This window comes from Giraffa tippelskirchi, chromosome 10 (assembly GCF_054371585.1).
Source record: "Giraffa tippelskirchi isolate mGirTip1 chromosome 10, T2T-mGirTip1v1.2.pri, whole genome shotgun sequence".
Taxonomy (NCBI): Eukaryota; Metazoa; Chordata; class Mammalia; order Artiodactyla; family Giraffidae; genus Giraffa; species Giraffa tippelskirchi.
In genome coordinates, this window is record NC_137284.1 from 6264533 (window position 1) to 6285481 (window position 20949).

Sequence of the window (20949 nt, forward strand, 5' to 3'; positions counted from 1 at the left end):
AACATGGTAATCCTGCTTTGGAAGTCTAGCCTACAGAAAACTCATCAACAAGGATATTGATATAAATTTATTTATTGTAGCATTGTTTGTAGTAGCAAATAGTGGAAGCAACCTGAATGGCCATAAATAAGGGAATATTGGATGGAATATCATGTTGCTATTAAAAGTATGTCGGGGGTACTTCCCTGCTGGTCCAGTAGTGAAGAAGTCATAATACAATGCAGGAGATTGCATACACCCTTTGGCAGGAACTAAGATCCACATACCACAGAGCAACTAACCCTGTGAGTTGCAACTACTGAACCTGCTCACCACAATTAGAGAGTCCATATGTTGCATGAAAGATCCCACATGATGCAACAAAGATCCTGCATGCCACAACTAAGACCTGATGCAGGCAAATAAATTATCTAAATAAATAAAATAGGTCAAGGGACTTCCCTGTCAGTCCAGTGGTTAAGACTCTGTAAAATAAAAATAGGTCAGAATTTATTGATGAGAAAGGATGATGTGGAAGGAGGACCATAATTCAAGAGGGAAAAAATGTGATTACATAACATTACCTATTTCTAAGATATAGGTAAAAAAAACAACCTTGCTATGATACACATGTTTTTCAGCATAGAAAAATACATGGATTACCTCAAGGGAATGAGATGGGGCTTAATGTTTTTTTACTTTTCTGTATCATTAGACTTTCAGCAATGAGCATATAGTTCTTTTATAATTTAAAAAAGTGCATTATAAGGAGGAAAAGAGGGGCAAATCTTTGATACCACTCTGATATCTCCACAAATCCAAACTGCTGGCAGTATTCTCAGAGCAGGGTATCAGCAGGCCTCTAGACATCCAGGGCACATAGCCATTTAAAAGGTATCATGTGCATGAGACAGGGTGCTCAGGGTTGGTGCACTGGGATGACCCAGAGGGATGGGATGGGGAGGGAGGTGGGAGGGGGGTTCAGGATGGGGAACACATGTACACCCATGGCTGATTCATGTGAATGTATGGCAAAATCCCGGAGAAGACAATGGCACCCCACTCCAGTACTCTTGCCTGGAAAATCCCATGGACAGAGGAGCCTGGTAGGCTGCGGTCCATGGGGTCACTAAGGGTCGGACACGACTGAGCGACTTCACTTTCACTTTTCACTTTCATGCACTGGAGAAGGAAATGGCAACCCGCTCAAGTGTTCTTGCCTGGAGAATCCCAGGGACAGGGGAGCCTGATAGGCTGCCGTCTATGGGGTCGCACAGAGTTGGACACAACTGAAGCAACTTAGCAGCAGCAGCAGCATGGCAAAAACCACCACAATATTGTAAATAGCCTCCAATTAAAATAAATAAATTTTAAAAATAAATAAAAGGTATCATGGTGGCACTTCCCTGGTGGTCCAGTGATTAAGACTTCACCTTCCGATGCAGAGAGTGCAGGTTCAACCCCTGGTTAGGGAGCTAAGAACCGGAAGGCCCAAGCAGAAACTACTAAGCCCCAAGGCTACAACTAAAGAAAGCCTTCACATGGCTCGGCAAGGAAGACCCAGTGCAGCCAAAATTTTAAAATGAATGAAATTTTAAAAATAGAAAAACTTTTGAAACTTGACTTTAGGGTTGCAATTTTTAGCTAAAATGTATAATTTTTTTTAAGTCTGTATACAGTTATAGAATAATTTCACTGTGTAAGACTTATCAGGAAGTTTGTTGTGAAGTTTACATTTAGGTCAGGAGTCTGTGGTATTTAAGAAAATTAAACAAATATACAAATGCAATTTTTTAAAGTTTGAGGGAATTTAAGTTGCAAACAGGTATGATTATTTAGAGTCCAATGTAGCCTACCAGGGTTTATCAAAGAAAAAGTGAAGATAATAACTCCTATTTTACTAGATTTATAAACAGATCATAAATTTGTAAAGTTAAAGCCTTAAGGAAACTAGGCTTTAAGTATGTTACTTTAATGCAATTGAATAGTAACTGTATTCGTTTCCTGTGGGTGCTGTAACAAATCACCAAAACCTGAGTTGCTTAAAACAACAGAATGTGACTTGGCAGGGGCTTCCTGGTGGCTCAGCACTAAAGAATCCGCCTGACAATGTGGGAGACACAGGTTTGATCCTAGTCTGGGAAGATCCTACATACCAAGGAGGGACTAAGCCCATGAATCACAACTACTGAGCCTGTGCTCTAGAAGCTGGGGACTGCAACTACTGAGCCCATGCACCCTAGAGCGCTCAGCAACAAGCAAGAGAAGCCCTCGCTTGCTGCAACTAGAGAAAAGCCCATGCGGCAACGAAGACCCAGTACAGCCAATAAATAAATTATGTTAAAAAAAAGTTATTCTTAAAAAAAATAAATAAATAAAGTTATTCTTTCACAGTTCCGCAGGCTAAAAGTCCAAAATTAGTAGCACTGGGCTGAAGTCAACGTGTCAGCAGGGCCTTGTTCCTTTAAGAGAGAAACCACTGCTTGCCTCTTCCAGCTGTTGTAGCTTCTGGTGGCTGCTGGCATCCCTAGGAATCCCTCTAGTCTCCAGGGTCAACATTATTAAATTTCTCTCAGGACTTCCCTAGTGGTCTAAGAGTTAAGAGTCCGTGCTTCCAATGTAGGGGGTGAGAGTTGGATCTCTGCTCAGGGAACTAAGATCCTACATGCTCTGCAGTGGGGCAAAAACAAAAAAAAACTTGCTAGGCCTTCTTGTAAGAATACAGGTGCTTGCATTTAGGGTCCATCCAGGTCATCCAGGATAACCTCATCTCAAAATCTGTAATTCAATCATATCTGCCAAGATCCTTTTCTCCAATAAAGTAATATTTACAGCATCCAGAGACTGGATAATCTGGATAATTGGATAATCCAGACCTGATAATCTGGAGGGCCATTACCAGCCAATCACGGTAACTGGACAAAATAAAAGCATAATCACAGTCTCTTCATGCCCACTAAAACCACTAAAATGCATAATAGACACAGTGACAGGATTCTATCCTGCTGAAATTGTTAGTGGTATTATTAAGCAATTAGACCCAGGGAACCCAGAGCACTTTCCTCTTGGCCTTAAAGCTGAGCCCTCTCTCTGTACTGGTGCTTTCCTCATCTGAATTTTTAGATATAATCTGCTCTTTCTCTCTGGCTAAGACACCTCAAGTCCTTTTTTGGAAATAGGTGACATACATGTATTTAAACTAGAGGGAAAGAGACTTCCCTGATGGTTCAGTGGCTGAGACACCATGCTCAAGGAGCTGGGGTTCAATCCCTGGTCAGGGAACTAGATCCCACATGTCACAACTAAAGGTTCCAAGTGCCACAACTAAGATCCACTGCAGCAGCCACATAAATAAATAAAAAGAATAAAAGCAGTAGCAATTCCAGGTAACTAGAAAAATTCTTTACAATAAATAACAAACTAGAGGTGAAGATTTTGGGGGCTAGAGGATAGTTCTGACCTCTACTACAACACATCATTCCAGTTTTTTTCTCTTATTTTTTTCCGGGGGTGGGTGTGCCCTGCAGCATGCAAGATCTGAGTTCCTGTACAGGGATTGAACCTAGGCCATGACAGTGAAAGTGCCGAGTCCTAACCACTGCACCACCAGGGAATATCCTGAGCTAACCAGTTTTTATAACTTTCAACTAGTAGTTCTCAAACTTTAGCGTGCTTCAAAATCACATACAAGGCATTTTTTAAAACTTTTTATTGAAGTTCAATTGATTTATAATGTATTATTAAGAGTTTCTACTGTGCAGTAAAGTGAATCAGTTATACGTACAGATGCATACATGCTCAATTGCTCAGTCCTGTTTGACTCTTTTTGACCCCATGGACTGTAGCCCTCCAGGCTCCTCTGTTCACGGGATTCTCCAGGCAAGAATACTGGAGTGGGTTGCCAATCCCTTCTCTAGGGGATCTTCCTGACCCAGGGATTGAACCTGCTTCTCTTGCACTGGCAGGCAGACCTAACCACCGGACCTCCAAGGAACTTGGAGGAGGAACTTGAACCGGCAAACTTCTATTTATAACAAATGACTCTTGCTTTTCATACTTTAGAATGAGAGCCAATATAGCCTTAGAGCCAGAGTACCTGGGTCTGAATCTAGATTTGGCCGTGTTACTAGTTGTGTGATCTTGGGCAAGTTACATAATCACTGTGTTTCTCTTTTCTCATCTGTAACTTGGGATAATAACAGAACCTACTGGGAATTCCCTGGTGGTCCACTGGTTAGGACTCCACCCTTTCATTGCTAAGATCCCATAAGCCACAAGGTGCGGCTAAGAAAAATAAAGAAATATATAACAGAATCTACCTTGTAGTTTTGTCATGAGGATTCAATGAATTACTGCATGTAAAGTGTTCAGAATAGAACTTGGCACTTAATCATCATTATATAGGTATTAGCTAACATGACTAAGTTTTCTTTTTTGTTAGGTAAGAAGTGGATTTACTTAGACAGAAACACACTTCCCACACAGAGTATAGGGCATCTCAGAAGGTAAGAGGTCAAATTTTATTTTGGACTTGAACCCCACGGTCTTTTTAAAATTAGAATCACTCACCTGGTGTAAATTTTCCTTCTTAAGTAAGTTTAAAAGTGAGTTAAAGAACTCACTATCATTTGGTTAATGATAGAACAGATGGTTTGTGGACACATCAGAAGTTGGGAGATAACACAAAAATGCCCAAATTTGGCAAAGATTTTCCAACTGGACCAGGAAGTTGGAAGCCTTCCTGGTGGCTCAGACAGTAAAGAACCTGCCTGCAATCCAAGAGACCTGGGTTCGATCCCTGGGTTGCGAAGATCCCCTGGAGAAGGAAATGGCAACACACTCCAGTACTCTTGCCTAGAGAATCCCATGGACAGAGGAGCCTGGAGGGCCAGTCCACGGGGCTGCAAAGAGTCAGACAAGACTGATCGACTGGCCTGCAAAGAGTCAGACAAGACTGATCGACTGGCCTGCAAAGAGTCAGACAAGACTGATCGACTAACACTTTCACTTTCCAACTGTGCTCCCTAGAGCTCCAGGGCTTTGGGGGAGCTTAGTCACAACTAAGCATCTTTGGTTTTAGTTCCATTTATGCTTTACAGATGGGGTTTCAAGGTATTTGAACAGTGTTCTGTGATTTAAAAACCAAGTTCAAAGTTTGAAAGCCACACAGCTGAGAGTTTCAAAGAGAGAAAAACGAATGGGAATGTTGCTCCCTTAGGAGCAGAAACAGAGTGGCAGGGGATGGTGAGCAGCTTGGCCATAAATGGGTTAAAACTAGCTAGAATTCCAGATGCAGGTGAGAGGGGGTCAGGGGTTGGCTGTGGGCAGAGTCCAGGAGGAGTTGCTGCAACGATTCTGAGGTGAAGAAACACAGCCTGGGCTCCAGGCTTAAAAGGACTTGGCTCCCCAGGAACCAAGGAAAGTTGGAAAGCAACCAGTGTAGATTTGGTGAGAAAGAACAGGGCTAGAGACAGAGCCAGCAGCCTTGACGGGAAACAGGCAGCGCCCGGGGAATGGGAGCAGAGCCAGGCATATCTAAGCCAAGGCCAACAGACTGAAACCACCCACCTGGCTCCAAGCAGGCCGTGTAAGGGGCAAAGTTTGCACTCCGCCAGCCTGCCTACCGGGGCACGAAAGCAGCTTTGTCATGGATGAGCAAGAGAGACACAAGTCCGGTGCGGGCAGGGGGGCAGAATAAATGAGTGGGGAGCCCGAGAGTTCTCGGCCCCACACACTGGTCCTTGGATAGTGGCCACGTGTGTGAGACAGCAGCTTGGCTTGGTCTGCCTCCAGGCACCCCGTGGAGCCTCAGATTCACCATCACTGCTCCCTTAACCTACGGTGTACTAGGCCCTGTGCCAAGCACTTTATTTATTCCATTAAGAGTCTTTTACTTGTGAATAGAGAAATCAACTCAAGCCAGATTAAAAAAAAAAGTGGGTGGCAATGCACTGGAAGGGATATAGAACTGTCCCTTGACTTCGAGGTCAGGAGGTAGCTGGCCTCAGGGAAGGCCCAGACTGGGGACTCTGGAGCATCTGGCATTCTCCTGCAACTGTTAGGTTCTTCCTGTGAATCTGCCTTATTCCTCCTCTGCAGCAGATCAATCAGCTTTTTCTGATCTTCAGTCCCTAAGGCAGGGAGAAAGAATGAAGCAGCTGGGCCAAAGCGGAAACGCTCAATTGTGAATGTGTCTGGTGGTGACAGTCAAGTCCAATGCAGTAAAGAACAATATTGCATAGGGACCTGGAATGTTAGGTCCATGAATCCAGGTAAACTGGATGTGGTCAAGCAGATGGCCAGCATGAACATCAACATCTTAGGAAATCAGTGAACTAAGCTCCAGTACTTTAGCCACTTGATGCAAAGAGCCGACTCATTGGAAAAGACCTTGATGCTGAGAGATTGACAGCAAAAGAAGAACAGGGCTGCAGAGGATGAGATGGTTAGATAGCATCATTGACTCAATGGACATAAATCTGAGCAAACTTCAGGAGATAGTGAAGGACAGGGGAGACCTAGCATGCTTGCAGTCCATGGGGTCGCAAAGAGTCAGACATGACTTAGCGACTGAACAACGACAAAAGGCAGGGAGAAAAAGGCCCATCCACAGCTCCCATATGCCCAGGGAGAAACTAATGCTGGATCTGCTTTGATTTCTTCAGGAAAGCAAGGCCCTGCATGGGTCAGATGTCCATCTTGGTTCCAACTGGCCAGAGAGAAGGGAGGGGTTCGGGCCACAAACAGAAATATGTCTGCTATGGTCTTTCGCTGTTACTCTGAGGATAAGGAAGTGGCCCTCAGGAACTGTGTGGATTTTCTCTTCTTTTCTTTTTGGCTGTTCCATGTGGCATGCAAACTTCCCCAACCAGGAATCAAACCCATGCCCATCCCCCCACCCCCGCAGTGGAAGCATGGAGTCTTAACCACTGGACCACCAGGTAGTCCCAGAACTGTGTGGATTTGAATCCAGTTTTCTTTGCCTCCAAAGCCAAGAGGTGGCCCTTGACAGGGAGGACAGAGGCAGAGGGACTGTGTCTACTAAGCCCATTAAGGGAGGAGGGGACACAGACAAACCGCAAAGTTCCATGTGAAAATAAAACTTTAATATGCCAAGGGAAGAGCAAGCAACTCTTTGAGATCAAACACAGCCCGCACACTGGTTCTCCCATGACTGGGTGAGCAGGGCCTCCCTCTGGAAGTGGACGGTGCTCAGCAGGGAGGACAGTGTCAGACCCGAGGCAGAGGCCGTGCTCAGAGGTGGGCAGGGGGCTGGGTGGGCGCCTTCCGTCCGGGCCCAGCGATGGGCCGGCCCCGCTCCTCCCAGATGGTGAGGCCATCGCAGGAGCAGATCTGCTTGGGGTTCTGGAAAAGGCCAGCAGAGCGTGCGATGATGCCACAGGCCAACCTGCGGAAGAGCGTGGGGTCGAGGTGAGCACCCGCCGGGCCCCTCCAGGTATCCGCATGCACCACGGGCAGAGCGCTCACCTCTCTCCCGAGTTCCCTGTGATCTTGGACAAGGGATGCCCGCCCCGGCCCAGGTCATCTTCTCCCTCATCGACGACCAGGCTTCGGCCAATCACATCCCACACCTTTGAGGAGAGACAACAGCCTCAGACATTGCATCTGTTAGGAAAGGTCCCCGCCTTCTCCTCCACCTCACCTTCAGCTGCTCGTCCTCAATCCTGAAGACAGCTCGGCCATCCTCATTGGCACGGACATTGCCCAGGTCTCCGCGGTGCTGCAGTGAGAGCCGGGGGAAGAGGGCACATGGGACACGGCGGCTGACTTCTGGCTTCCCAGTGTCTGATCCCCTTCCCCAGAGTACCAGTGTGCTCCTACAGGCTCAGTCTGGTAGGATGAAGGGACAGCCCAGGACACACAGAAGGCAGCTGGACTCTCTCTTCCTGGAACTCAAATCCTGGGTAGAATGACGCCACACTGGACATAGCCACAGAGAACCTCCCTAGGAAGTCATGCCACTACCCCAGACTGCTTCCCCTACGAGGTATCTGCCCAGTCTGCATCCCAGCCTCAGAACGGACCCCGCTTCCTGCTTCTTTGCAAGCCTAGTTCTCCAGCCTTCCGATGACTATCTCAGCCCCTGGCAGTCTATGGTTCCCCTGCGCTTAAGTTGGCCAAGCTTGGCTTCTTGACCATCAGAGGCAGCCAGCATCCCTTCCCTGATGTCCAGCCTCCAGGAACAGAGAGAAGAAACACAGGAGCAGAGGGCATATCCTGCTCCCAAGACTGTTTCTGCCCCCCTTTCCTCTTGAAGATATAAAAATATCCTAACACAGCTACTGGGGGCTTCCCTGGTGGCTCAGTGGTGAAGAATCCGCCTGCCAGTGAAGGAGAAATGGGTTCGATCCTTGGGTTGGCAAGATCTCCTGGAGAAGGAAATGGCAACTGGTTCCAGTATTCTTGCCTGGGAAATCCCATGGAGAGAGGAGCCTGGCGGGCTACAGTTCGTACAGTCACAAAGAGTCAGACTTGAATTAGCAACTAAAATAACAACACAGCTACTGAGCATCTCCTACATCAGACACCCTCTGCCAGGTGGGGTTTGGGGGTTGAGGATGCGTACGTGGTCAACTGCCCTCAAGGGGTTTGGACACTGTGGGGAACCAGACATGGAACAGACTAGTGGCTGCGAAACACAGGGTTAGCGCAACAGGGAGTGTGTTTCCCCGTGACAAGACCCTACTGGCGAGTCACAGTAGGACCTGTGTAAATAAACTGTCCCCAACCTGACACTTTGGGCAGAAGGGTCCCTGCCAACATGGGCTGGTACCCATGACTTTGCCTTGGGCTGGTCACAAAGGATGTTGCCACGTGATGGGGCTGATGAGCAAGCAGCGAGAAGAGCCACCTCTGCTTTATCTTGTTTTCCTGGGGGACCTCTGTTGCCGACACCTGGCACTTTTTGTTGCACCAGGTGTTGGGGCCTTTTGTGGTGGGAAGGTAAGGGATGGGGAGGAGTTTCTAGGACCAGGTGGAGGGAGAGAGCACCCACTCTGCGGCTCAGAGGTGTCATCAGGCCGCAGAAGGTCCCTCCTCTGCACACGGGTGGGTGGAACTGGGCCGGGTGGCACCAAATGTCACACCATGCAGCCACGTGGGATCTGTACCCTCAGGGACTGGGGAGCCAAGAAGGGTTTCCGGAGGGGTGTGACATGGTTACCCACGCTTTGGAGCAATTTCTCAAATGCAGCGCACAGAGGGGGAGGGGAAGGACTGGAGCGGGGCACAGGGAGGGTGGAAGGAAGCAAGGAAACCAGCTAGGAGACGGGCAAAGGGACAACCAGGCTTGGATGTAAATCCCCTCACTGAATTCACTTCTGTTTGGGCAAAACCAGATGCTGAAATCCCAAAGGAACGTGCCAGTCATCACGGTGGTTTGGTCATGGAGCCCTTGCTCAAGTTTTCCTCCGTCTGTACAAGGGCTTGGGTACAATGGAGCAGCTGGCACCAGACCCTTCAAATGCCCCACCCCTAGCAGACCCAGGCCAAGGCAGCGGGGCAAGGTAGTCTCTTGCCCTTCGAAACTCCACTTCCTCCCAGAACCCAGTCTTGAGGGTTCCTGCCTCCAGGGCTCTGTCTGCTGGGCGTCCAGTGCTGAGCCTCTGTTCCCACTTTCCCTGCTTCACCTGCTCGGCACCTTTCAAGGCTCAATGAGGAAGGTGGCCTTGAGGACGCACCCCCTGGATTCACACCTGCTGAGTGTGGGCTGGACCAGGCATCACCTCTGAGCTTAGGTTTCAAAAGGAGTGTGGCTTGGGTCTTGGACGCCTTCTCTCTCTGGCTCTGAGGACAGGCAGCTGCAGTGCCGTGTGCTGCCCTAGGGGAAGGCTCATGGGGCACAGGACCGAGATCTCTGGCCAATACCCAGGGAGGCCTGCCAATAGCAGTATGCACAAGTGTGGAAGTGGGTCTTCCTCACATCATGGTTTGAGAGACACTCGGCCAGAAGCCCCAACTAAGCTGTGTCCAGATTCCTGCCCCAGAGAAACTGTGAGATGACAAATGCTTGCTGTTTTAAACCCCTAAATTTGGGAATTCCCTGGCAGTCCAGTGGTTAGGACTTGGTGCTTTCACTGCCAAGGGCCCCAGTTTAATCCTTGGTTGGGGAATTAAGATCCTGCAAGCCTCACGCCAAAAACAAAAAAAACAAAACTCTTCAGTTTAAAGCAATTTGATTCTCAGCAATGGATAACTGACGCATAGAACACAAGCACGCCAGTACGCACTGGACTCGACAGAAAGGCTTCCCCAGCTCCCTAGGGAGTGGCGGCTGAGAAGCGTAAACTTTTGACTGTTAGAAATGTGACAGAGCTGTCAGAAGTCAAAAAAAAAAAAAAAAGAGAGAGCGAATAATCACTTACATGAATTAAGAAACACACACCATGTTTTCATTTGTTTGCCCTGGTACTGAATTCCCAAGGAGGGGAACACAGGGCACCACCAGTGGAGGAGATGGAATTAGGTGTACGTCGATGGGACACTAAGAAATATCCCCAAGAGAGAAGGCGGTCCTCCTGGACAACACCCAGGACCTCTCTTAACATTCACTAAGCACTCTAACAAAGATAAGCAGGCCGCAGTCCCTTGTAGGTGTTTAATGGCACTGTTCTTCTTTCTTTGGTCACACTGAATGGTTTACAGGATCTCAGTTCCCCAACCAGGGATCGAACCCACGCCCCCTGCAGCAGAAGTGTGGAGTCCTAACCACTGGACTGCCAGGGAATTCCCCTAATGACACTTTTAAGGTCTGCACTGATTTATTTTTACAAGGATCCTCCTCTTGGGGCTAGAAGTACTGGTTTCTCATTTTCTGTGGCAATATCGTTTCTCGTTCAAGATAAATCTACTTGGACTACATGAATGACATCTTGATTTTCTTCAAAATAATGGAGAAGGGCCAGGGGTATAGATGGAACGGGACTGGCCACAAGCTGGCAACTGTTAAAGCTGGGTGACAAGGACACAGGGGTTTGGGACACTAGTCTGTCCACTTCAGAACATGTTTGAAATCATGTTCCGTGATAGATTAAAACACTAAAAATAAATTAAATTTACTTAAGGGGGTAAAAAGAATCAGTTTAAATCAAAACATTGAGTAACTAGCAGAACAAGTAGGACTCAGATAAGGCAAAAATCATTAAGGTGGCATGTGACTCACGGCCAAGGCGGGGGCCAATTCTCTAATGTAAAATGAAAGTCCAGGGCCAGGAGGTGCAGAGTCAGGAATGGCCTTTTTAAAAAATTATTATTTGGCTGTGCCATGTCTTAGTTACAGCACGAGGGATCTTTAGTTGCAGCATGTGAGATCTGGTTCCTTGACCAGGATTGAACCCAAGCCCCCTGCATTGGGAGCTCGGAATCTTAGCCTTTGGACATCCAGGGAACTCCCGGGAACAGACTTTTTACTTTAGGTAAAACCTTTAACTTCCACACCATCACCTTCTCTGGGAAGCTCTCTCCCACTGCCTGTGCCCTTCCGACTGGATCTGGAGCTTGCTCTGGGTTCCCAGGGCCTCCAGGAGGATCCTGCAAAGATGCTCTGGCTGTGCCGCAACCACGGAGTTCTGAGTGTCTCCCTCACCAGGCTGTGAGACAGGGTCAGGCCTTGAGCACAGGAAGTGTCTATAAATGTTTCTAAACTGAACAAAATAAAGTGAGGGAGAAAGACTCCCCTCAAATGGAATCACACTCTCAGGCTCCAAGAGCTGCCTGCCCTGCCTCTGAGATCTTGGGTTCTCTGCCAGCCCAAGACCAACACTTACCCGTTCAGAGTCCTGGGGGCCCCCATGGGACATTCCATCAGGGTTAAAGTGGTCCCCACAGCTAAAAGAAAAGATAGCAGGTAGGCAGTGAAACCACAGCTCACGGACCAGGTGATACATCCTCTTACTTTAACTACATTTGTTCCATTCATTCACTCATTCATTCATTCATCCACTCATTCAACAAATGGACCCACTCTGTACCAGGCTCTGGGTTGAGATCACTAAGAAGAAGCAGTTATGGGATCTGTCCTCAGCAGGCCTCCAGGGGACACATGGATGAGTAAACACTAATTGCATGGCAGCTTGATAAATACCATGATACAACATGGAGACCTGAACCTCCCGTGTCCAGGAGTCACCTTCCATCTGGGAGCTAGGAGCAGGAGTGTCAAGGTCAGATTTTTGTTCAAATCCGACACTGTCATTTACATGCTCTAGGGCCTTTGACAAGTCAGGTAACCTTTCTGAGCCTCAGTTTTCTCATCTGTAGACTGGGCTTGTGTGTATACGCCTTGTGTGGGTACTTGTGAGGACCATATGTGAATGTATGTGTAAAAAGCTGAGTACAGCCCCCTGCGCACAGTGGGTGCACAACCAGGGCAATGAGGACGCTCCAGGGAGGTTCCAGAGGACTCACCTGTTGCAGTTCCTTGTGAGGTCCCCGAACTGATGGATGTGGAGTCCATGCAGCCCAGGCTGCAGGCCATCAATGGTCCCCTCAATTAGGCAGCGCTCAGGGGTCAGCTGCAGGAAGCGGACCACTCCCTGAACAGGGCCAGGCTCCCCAAGAATGGCCACAGCTGCCCCTAAATTCTCTGTAAGGTATCAGACACCAGGGCTGGCTCGCCACCTCACTCAGCCCCACCGGTTCATCAGCTTGGAAAGGGCAGGGAGAGAGCCCTACGTAACCTTCACGTGGTCCCCGAAGCCTCTCCAACCCAAAGCCCCCAAATCCTATGGTTGGTTAGAGCTGTACCACACCCAGGCCACCTCCCTCCCAGAGAGTCCCAGGCCACAGTGGTTACTCACGCAACAGGCCACTGCCCATGCCCTTGAGGACCGCCTGCCTCCCAGTGCTTTCTAGAAGGGCCTGCACCTCCTGGCTGGTCAGGGTGGTCTGCACCAGGACCATCTGGTTCTCCAACTGCACTTCCACACTTTGGACACCTAGAAGACATGGGGCAGAGGGCAGCAGAGGGCTAGCACCCCTGTGCTGGGAGCAGGGAAGAAAGAAACAGACGGTGATTCACCGTCCCTATCTTCATCACCTTTCTGTGGCCGAAGGCAAGCTCCGAAGCTGCCTTCTAGCTGTAAGGCCCTTAACCTCTTTTTTTTTCAGCTGTGCCAAGCGGCATGAGGGATCTTAGCTCCCCAATCAGGGATCAAACCCTCGGCCCCTGCAGTGGAAGATTCAAGTCTTAGCCACTGGACCCCCAGGGAAGCCCAGGCCCTTAACCTCTCTGAGCTTATTTCTTTATGAAGTGAGGATAATGTCACCTTGCCCCCAGGATTCTTGTGAGTTCTTATTTCGTGCCAAAAGTTATTCATCTACGTTTGAATCATAGATACCTATGAGCATGCTCAGTCACTTCATTCGTGTCCGACTCTTTGTGACCCTATGGACTGTAGCCCATCAGGCTCCTCCGTCCATGGGATTCACCAGGCAAGAATACTGGAGTGGGTTGCCATAACCTCTTCCAGGAGATCTGCCCAACCCAAGGGATCAAACTGGCATCTCCTCTATCTTCTGCATTGCAGGTGGATTCTTTACCCACTGAGCCACCTGGGTAGCCCTTTGAAACACAGATAGTTCTTTTAAAAATATTTGAACACAATATTGTAAATCAACTGTACTTCAATTTTGAAAAAATAAATGATGAAAAAATGTTTATAGAAAAGTGGGCTATCAGGCTTCCCTGGTGGTCCAGCAGTTAAGAATATGCTTTGCAATGCAAGGTACACTGGCTTGGTCCCTGGTCCGGGAAGATCCCACATGCTGCGGAGCAACTAAGCCTATGTGCCACGACTACTGAGCCCATATGCTCCAACTACTGAAGCCCAAGCACCTAGAGCCTATGCTCTCCAACAAGAGAAGCCACTGCAATAAGAAGCCCAAGCACCACAAGAAAGAGTAGACCGCACTCATTCCAACTAGAGAAAGCCCTCAGGCAGCAACGAAGACCCACCACAGCCAAAAAATAAATCTTAAAAAAAAAGTGGGCTATCAATAGTCACAATATTCATGATAGTCAAAAGGTGAAAACAACTCAAAAGCCCATCAGATGATGAATGAATAAACAAAATGTACAGCCATATGATGGTAGACATTCAGCCATAAAAAGGAACGAATCGCTGATACATGCTGTGACGTGGATGGACCGTAAAAACGTTAAGTGAAAGCCAGTTACCAAGACTACATATTGGATGAAGGCATTGTGGATGAAATATCCAGAATAGGTAAAACCTATAGAGACTCAAAGTAGATGAGGGCGCAGGAGAACAGGAGGGTGATAGCTGAAGGGTATAATTCCTTTTTTTTTTTAAGATTTATTTACTTTTATTTTTGGCTGTATTGGGTCTTCAGTGCTGCGCTTGGGCTTTCTCTGGTTGTCGTGAGTGGGGCTCCTCTCTAGTCATGGTGCACAGGCTTCTCATTGTGGTGGCTTCTCTTGTGAAGCGCGGGTTCTTCCTGGGCTTCAGTAATTGTGAGCTGTAGGCACCCGGGCTTTAGTAACTGTAGAACGTGGTCTCAGTAGCTGTGGCTCACTGGCTTAGTTGCTATGTGGCATCTGGGATCTTCCCACAGGTACTGAACCCTGTCCCCTGCATTGTCAGGCAGATTCTTAACTACTGGACCACCAGGGAAGCCCCTGAAGGGTACAATTTCTTCATGAGGTGATGAAATACAAAAATTGATAGTGGTAATGGCTGCACAATTCTGTGAATATACTAAAAATCACTGAATTGTATACTTTAATGGATGAATTTTATAATACATGAATTATATCCCAATAAAGCCGGCACACATAAAAAAAGACGGGGCTATCACCATCATCATGAAAGCTAACATTTACTGAGCATGCACTGTGGGCTTTCTCATACTGCACCTGTATTAACACAAGTGACCTTATGAGCTGGACACTGTTATCCCCACTTTACAGATGAGAAAACTGAGCCACAGTGAAGTTAAGAGCTTGCTCCAAGTTCAGTTGCTCAGACGTGTCCGACTCTTTGAGACCCCATGGACTGCAGCACGCCAGGCTTCCCTGTCCATCACCAACTCCTAGAGCTTGCTCAGACTCATTGCACTGTAGTAAATGGTGGAACTCGAACTCATCCCAGGCAGCCTAGCTCCAGCTTCCAAGCACTTCGCCTGGACACTGCTCACCCTGAGAAGCAGCTCCAGCCTCCAGCTTTGGAGCCCCCTCCCCCGTCCTCCTGCGGCAGCTCCCACTTCCCCCACATAACGCAAACTGTGTGGACTGCAATCCTCTGTGTGGTCCACAAGCATCAGGTTCAAAAGTCAGTGGCTCTCAACTGCCCTCCAAATCCCTGAGTCACCCTGCTGTGCACACAGCCTGCAGGGTGATTCTGACACACACTCAGCTTTGAGGACTGTCGGGCCAAGAGAAGGACAAGAAGGGGCTTCTCTTCCATTCAGATCTTCAAGGTTCATAAACCTTTTAAGAGGACACTTGAATCCTGAGCCAGAGCATAGGGGATGGTTGGGAATTCTGAACGCTGATCTCACCCGTGGAGCTTACAAACATTCTGCTCTGATCTTGGTAAGTGTGTTTGTTGTTCTGGGTGAGGGTAAAGCCCACCGGAGCCAGGAGCCCTGGGCAGCCCAGGAAACACAGGTTAAACGAGGTGTTTCCCTCTGCTGAGCCAGTGCTCCGTGGACTGAAGGCTGCCATCCAAGTTCCCTCCATCCTTGGTTTCCCTCCTCCCTCCCTGCACCAGGGAGGGTATAATCATCCCTGAGGCACAGACAAGGAACCTCAGCTGTTCAGATTCCTTCCAACTCGAAGCAACGTGGAAACGGTACTGGGAAGAGGCAGCATCCAAGAGGCAGGACTATCTGGCCTGTGTTACAAAAGGTCCCATGGGCTTGCTTCCATAGATCCCAGCGGCATTGGTTGGGGGTGGGGCCGAATTTGTAAACAGAGATCAGACACACCCATATCCTCTCCAGCAAGTACAGGCAATTTGCCAGAAGAAAATTCTCCAAAGAACCCAACTGCCATCACTTCACACAACATCTCACACTGGGCCACCTGGCATGAAGCCTTGGCGCTCTGGGTCCACTCAGAGATGCTTCTGGCTGCCAAGGGGCTGTAGGGAGACTGGCCTGAGCCCTGAGCCCCAAGCCCCTAGGGAATGCTGAGAATTGTGTGCTCCTCTTTACACACATCAGGACGATGATAGTGTCCTCCTCGGGCAAGTGAAGAAATGAGGCAGGGGGGTTATGCAGCTGGCTCGAGATCACAAAGCTCAGAAGGCAGCCTGTCCAACGCCAAAGCTGACTGTTTGGCCCCTTCGTCCCACGGGAAGTAGGACTGGGCCCCAAAGGACTGTATGAGGCTCCCAGGGCTCAAAGAAGCATGAAGTGCAAGGGATTCACATACCTATTCATTCATTTAACAAACGTAGACTAAGCACTTATCATGCGCCCCATTCCAGGCGGCAAGGATGCAGCAGGGAACAAGTCAGGTGATGTCTCTGCCCCACAGAGCAGCATGTATTCCAGGGCAGGAACATGCATATCAAACACACGCTCAGGGAGATTCAGGTAGTGCTATGTGTGATCAATGAAGCAAGTTTTAGGGAACAACTTGGGGATGAGCACTTAGATAGGCTGGTCAAGGAAGGTGTAGGGAAAAAGCAAATTAGCCAAGATGGCATGGTCAGGCTCTCTTGCCCCACACCCTCTCACTCTCACTCCACATTTTGTGAATGATCATGTAACAGCTGAGATCACTAACAGCACTGCGCATGTGTGTCACAAGGTACTCGCTTGGCCACGGGCTACTTTTGTCCTGTAAGCATACATAAGCTCCACCTGGAAAGTCCTTGTTGGGGAGGTTATGTTATGTTAGGCTATGTTATGTTATGTCTGCTGCTACGGTTGCTGCACCAGCCAGGAAAGAATAAATGCCTCTGCAGTTCCTTCAGCTCCTTGAGTTTTCTTCCAGCTTCCCCACATGCACCTTGCCTACCAGGGGTTCAGCAAACATCACGCACAGTGAGATACGGCGAGACAGAAGGTCTCTCTGAGCCTTGAAGCAGAGGCCTGAATGTAGTCAGGGAAGAACATTCCAGCAGAGGGCACAGTCTGGGCAAAGACCCTGATACAGGAACGACATCTATGTGTCTGAGAAAGGCCAGAGTAGCTGCAGCTGGAGTAAAGAGAATAAGATGTGAAGGTACAAGTGGAGACCAATCAAACAGAGCCCTGCAGACAACAGGAAAGAATCTGGATTTAATTTTAATGCAGGGGAGGCTGCTGGGAGAGGCCAGGAAGTATAGTGGTTGAGGGTGTGGGCTCTGGAGTGGAAATCCTGAGTCTGCCATGTACTAGCTGTGTGATCTTAGACAACTTACTCAAACTTTCTGTTTGAGTTTTCTTTTCCGTTTCTGTATCTGCAAATGGAGATGATAATACTACCTACTTCAGAGGGCTACTGAAGGCCTAAATGAGTCATCTCACATAGATCACTTAGAACAGGGCCTGGCCTATGGGAAGCTCTTAATATTATTACTGTTAGAGGAGTTTAAGCAGAGCAGCAACAACATCTCCTAAGAGCTGCTTCTCTGCACTGAAAGTGGAAGGGCCCCGGTGAGAAGCTCCCTGTGACTATGCATTTTCTGAACTCTTAACGTGGGTCTGAAACAGGAGGGCTGGCTCCCCAGCAGAGTAGCAGTTCAGTCTGGCTGGTGTGGAGTGTGGCCAGGCCTGTACCTGTTTAGCTCAGAGAAGGAGAAAAAACAAGGCCATAGGGAGCTCTAGGGTAGTGATGATAAGGATTCAAGGGAGTGAGGCTTGGGCTGGGAGGGCCTCCCACTTACCCCTAGGAGGAAAGCAGAGCCTTCGTCCCCAAAGCCCAGGACTCCTGGAGAGACCAAATCAACCAACCCATCCCTCTCTCTTCTTCTCTGCATTCTTGGAAGCCAGCCCATGAGAAGCCAAGCTGATTCCAATTACCCAGGCTAGGAAACAGAGTCACCAGAAGTCTTTATCTGGTCACTAAGAAACCTGCTAAGGGCTAGATACTGCCCTATGTTCAGCAGAAGTCCAGTTGTCTGCTCTCCCAGCAAGAATGTTTTACAGGACGTAGACAGCCTACTGCTACTGCTAAGTCGCTTCAGTCGTGTCCGACTCTGTGTGACCCCATAGATGGCAGCCCACCAGGCTCCTCCGTCCCTGGGATTCTCCAGGCAAGAACACTGGAGTGGGTTGCCATTTCCTTCTCCAATGCATGAAAGTGAAAAGTGAAAGTGAAGTCGCTCAGTCGTGTCCGACTCTTAGTGACCCCATGGACTGCAGCCTACCAGGCTCCTCCATCCATGGGATTTTCCAGGCAAGAGTACTGGAGTAAAGGTGCCATTGCCTTCTCCCATAAAGAGCCTAACAGCCTTGGAAAGCTGTGGTCAGAACACTCCATTCACAGTGGAATGGTTCAGTTTTCTCAGACCCTCACCCACCACCCTCAAACAGACAGTCTAAAGAAACCCAGCTTTAGGGTCTCTACCCTCTGTGAAAATGGCGCTGGGAGCCGCCATGGAGCAATCTGGGGGCTGAGGGCAGGCAGCGCCCAGGCGCTGTGCACCAGTCCCGCACTGTTCGCCATGCATAAATTCACAGGTAAACACGAATGACTAACAACAGGAAACGGTGCTGGAACAGTGGGAATCAGCGTATTTGCACAGGAAGCTTTGAGAGACGTCATTTCCTGTAGTCTGCCTGGAGTGGGGACAAAAGTGAACAAACAAGAGGAGTCTGGTGCTGTGGAAAGTGTGAAAGCTGCTAGTTCTCCTCCATCAGGAGAGGTAACTGAAATGAATGAAGCTCCTGCAGAAAATCCAGGACTTGTCAACAGATGCTGTTATGAAGACGGTTGGCTGATCAAGATGACATTCAGTAACCCTTCAGAACTAGATGAACTAATGAGTGACAAAGCCTATGAGAAACACCTAAAATCTATATTGAGGAGTGAAAATGGAACCCTGAAGTAAACCAGTTTGAACAACTTGAAACAAATGACATGTCCCCTCATGCCTCTCCCCAACCAGCTTACCCCCTATAAGCCCTTCCTCTCACAGGTCCTAAAATTCAGTGGGCTCTCACTACATGCCAAAGTCCTTTTCTAAAGTGCTTTTACACATGTTAACTAATTTACTCTTCTTGATGATCTTCTGGGGTAGCTTCCATTATCTTGCACATTTAAATGCTGAAGAAACAGGCATGGAAAGTAACATGTGGGACTTCCCTGGGGGTCCAGTGGTTAAGAATCTCCCTCCCAGTGCAGGGGACGTGGGTTCGATCCCTGGTCGGGGAACTAAGATTCCCCATGCCATAAAGCAACTAAGCCAATGAGCTGCAACGAAAGATCCTGCATGCCGCAACAAAGACCTGAGGCAGTCAGATAAATAAATATTAAAAAAAAAAAAAGATAAAGTTCTAAGACTTCCATTTTGAAGGGAAAAAAAAAAGTAACATGCATGAGGCCTTAGTGCCGTTAAGTGGCAAAGGGGGGATTTGAATCTGAACAGTCTGACTCTAGAACACATACCCCTAACGCCAACGACACACAAATGCCTGCTACAGAGCCAAGTGCCATCAGTCTCTCAGCTTCAGAAGCTGAAGTTCTTCCAAGAACGGCTCCTCCGAGCACAATGCTCAAGCGCTCATTTACCTGAGGGCAGGGGCTGTGCCTGAAACTCTTGTGAACCCTTCTCCCTAAAAATCCCCCAGTGTCTGGTCTATACCTGCTGAGTCACTGAATAAACATTTAACAGACTCAAAGACAGGCAGTTCCCCAGGCCATGGTGGTGGCCTTGCCTTCCAAGAGCTTGCTGATCGTGCCAGGTCAAGGACCTCCCTGGTGGTCCAATGGTTGAGACTCCGCACTTCCACTGCCAGTGACACAGGTTTGATCCCTGATTGGGGAAGTTCCACATACCGGGCAGTGTGGGGAAAAAAACAATCCAAGGCTACCTGGATAGAACATGGCCAGGGCTGCTGTTTGCTTTGTCAAGATTATGCTGCTTCTCAAGCAAGAACTGACTGTCTATTTTCCAGGGAACACCCTGTAGGGAGACTACTCTCTGCCTACTTCCTTACTTTCTAGGCACCTGAGGTTAACACACCAGAAAGGCAGGCAGTTAGGGCCAGTAGAAAAATCTGGCAGAGTAGGCCTGAGACCTGCACACTAGACTCCATTTGTGGGTCTCAGTGTGACTCTGAGAACATGCTTTCTTCTCTCCAGGTTTTAATTTCTGTCTCTGTAAATGGGAGTGGGGTAGGCCTAAGAGATTTGCCTGCCCCTCCCCGAGGTCTCCGGTTTGCTCTCACAAAAGTTCAACTGGTTCTTACCTGCGATCCCTTGCAGGGACGTGCGCACCGCGTCCACGCAGCTCTGACAGGTCATCTGCACCGCGAACTCCAGCTGCAAAGGTGGCAGGGACGGGCTGATAGGAGCTGGGGAACCTTCTTGCGTGACTCAGTTTCACTACCTCCCCTAGGACCACCCCCAAAGGCCTAGAGTAACGCCCCATATGACCCCCTCCTCAAGCGCCTTCTTCACTGTCGCTCACGATCATTCCAGGAGCAACACCCCGTAACATTAATGCCAAGCGTCCTGCTACTCTTACAGTCCAGCCCTGGCCCCAGGCCCCAACCCAGGTGTCCACTCCTTCCCTCATTCTCAAGTTAACGATCGCTCTCTAGCGGCCGAAGTTCTCTGCCCTGCGAGGCTCCCACACGAGGCCTCGACCCTCACCGTGCAGGCAGTCCCGCTGTCCTCCGAGTCCGATGCCATCCTGGATCCAGCTATCGCCTGAGAGCCAGAACTGAAGCGCCAGCCCAGAGCAGCGCCTCGGGGAGAGGGAGGCGGAGCCCCGGAAGCCACTCTTTGCCCCGCCTTCCGGTGCGCGCGCACGCAAGGATCCGCTCCTTCCC

At 48.9% G+C, this 20949-nt stretch overlaps 1 protein-coding gene across 2 annotated transcripts; it reads right to left on the bottom strand.

Moving 5' to 3' along the window:
• Positions 1 to 7063: 7063 nt before the first annotated feature.
• On the bottom strand, positions 7064 to 20876 carry CCS (copper chaperone for superoxide dismutase). Of its 2 annotated transcripts, XR_014066233.1 has the most exons (9): positions 20771 to 20876; positions 20365 to 20437; positions 12798 to 12935; positions 12406 to 12583; positions 11766 to 11826; positions 11443 to 11588; positions 7643 to 7720; positions 7468 to 7571; positions 7064 to 7387 (listed from the first exon to the last, which is right to left on the bottom strand). XR_014066233.1 is itself a non-coding variant. In XM_081532084.1 (8 exons), exons 1-8 carry the CDS (start codon positions 20807 to 20809, stop codon positions 7234 to 7236), a joined length of 825 nt encoding a protein of 274 aa, XP_081388210.1. In that variant the 5' UTR covers positions 20810 to 20876; the 3' UTR covers positions 7064 to 7233. The 2 variants fall into 2 exon arrangements, 1 of the variants encoding a protein (XP_081388210.1); XM_081532084.1 differs by lacking the exon at positions 11443 to 11588.
• Positions 20877 to 20949: the final 73 nt, after the last annotated feature.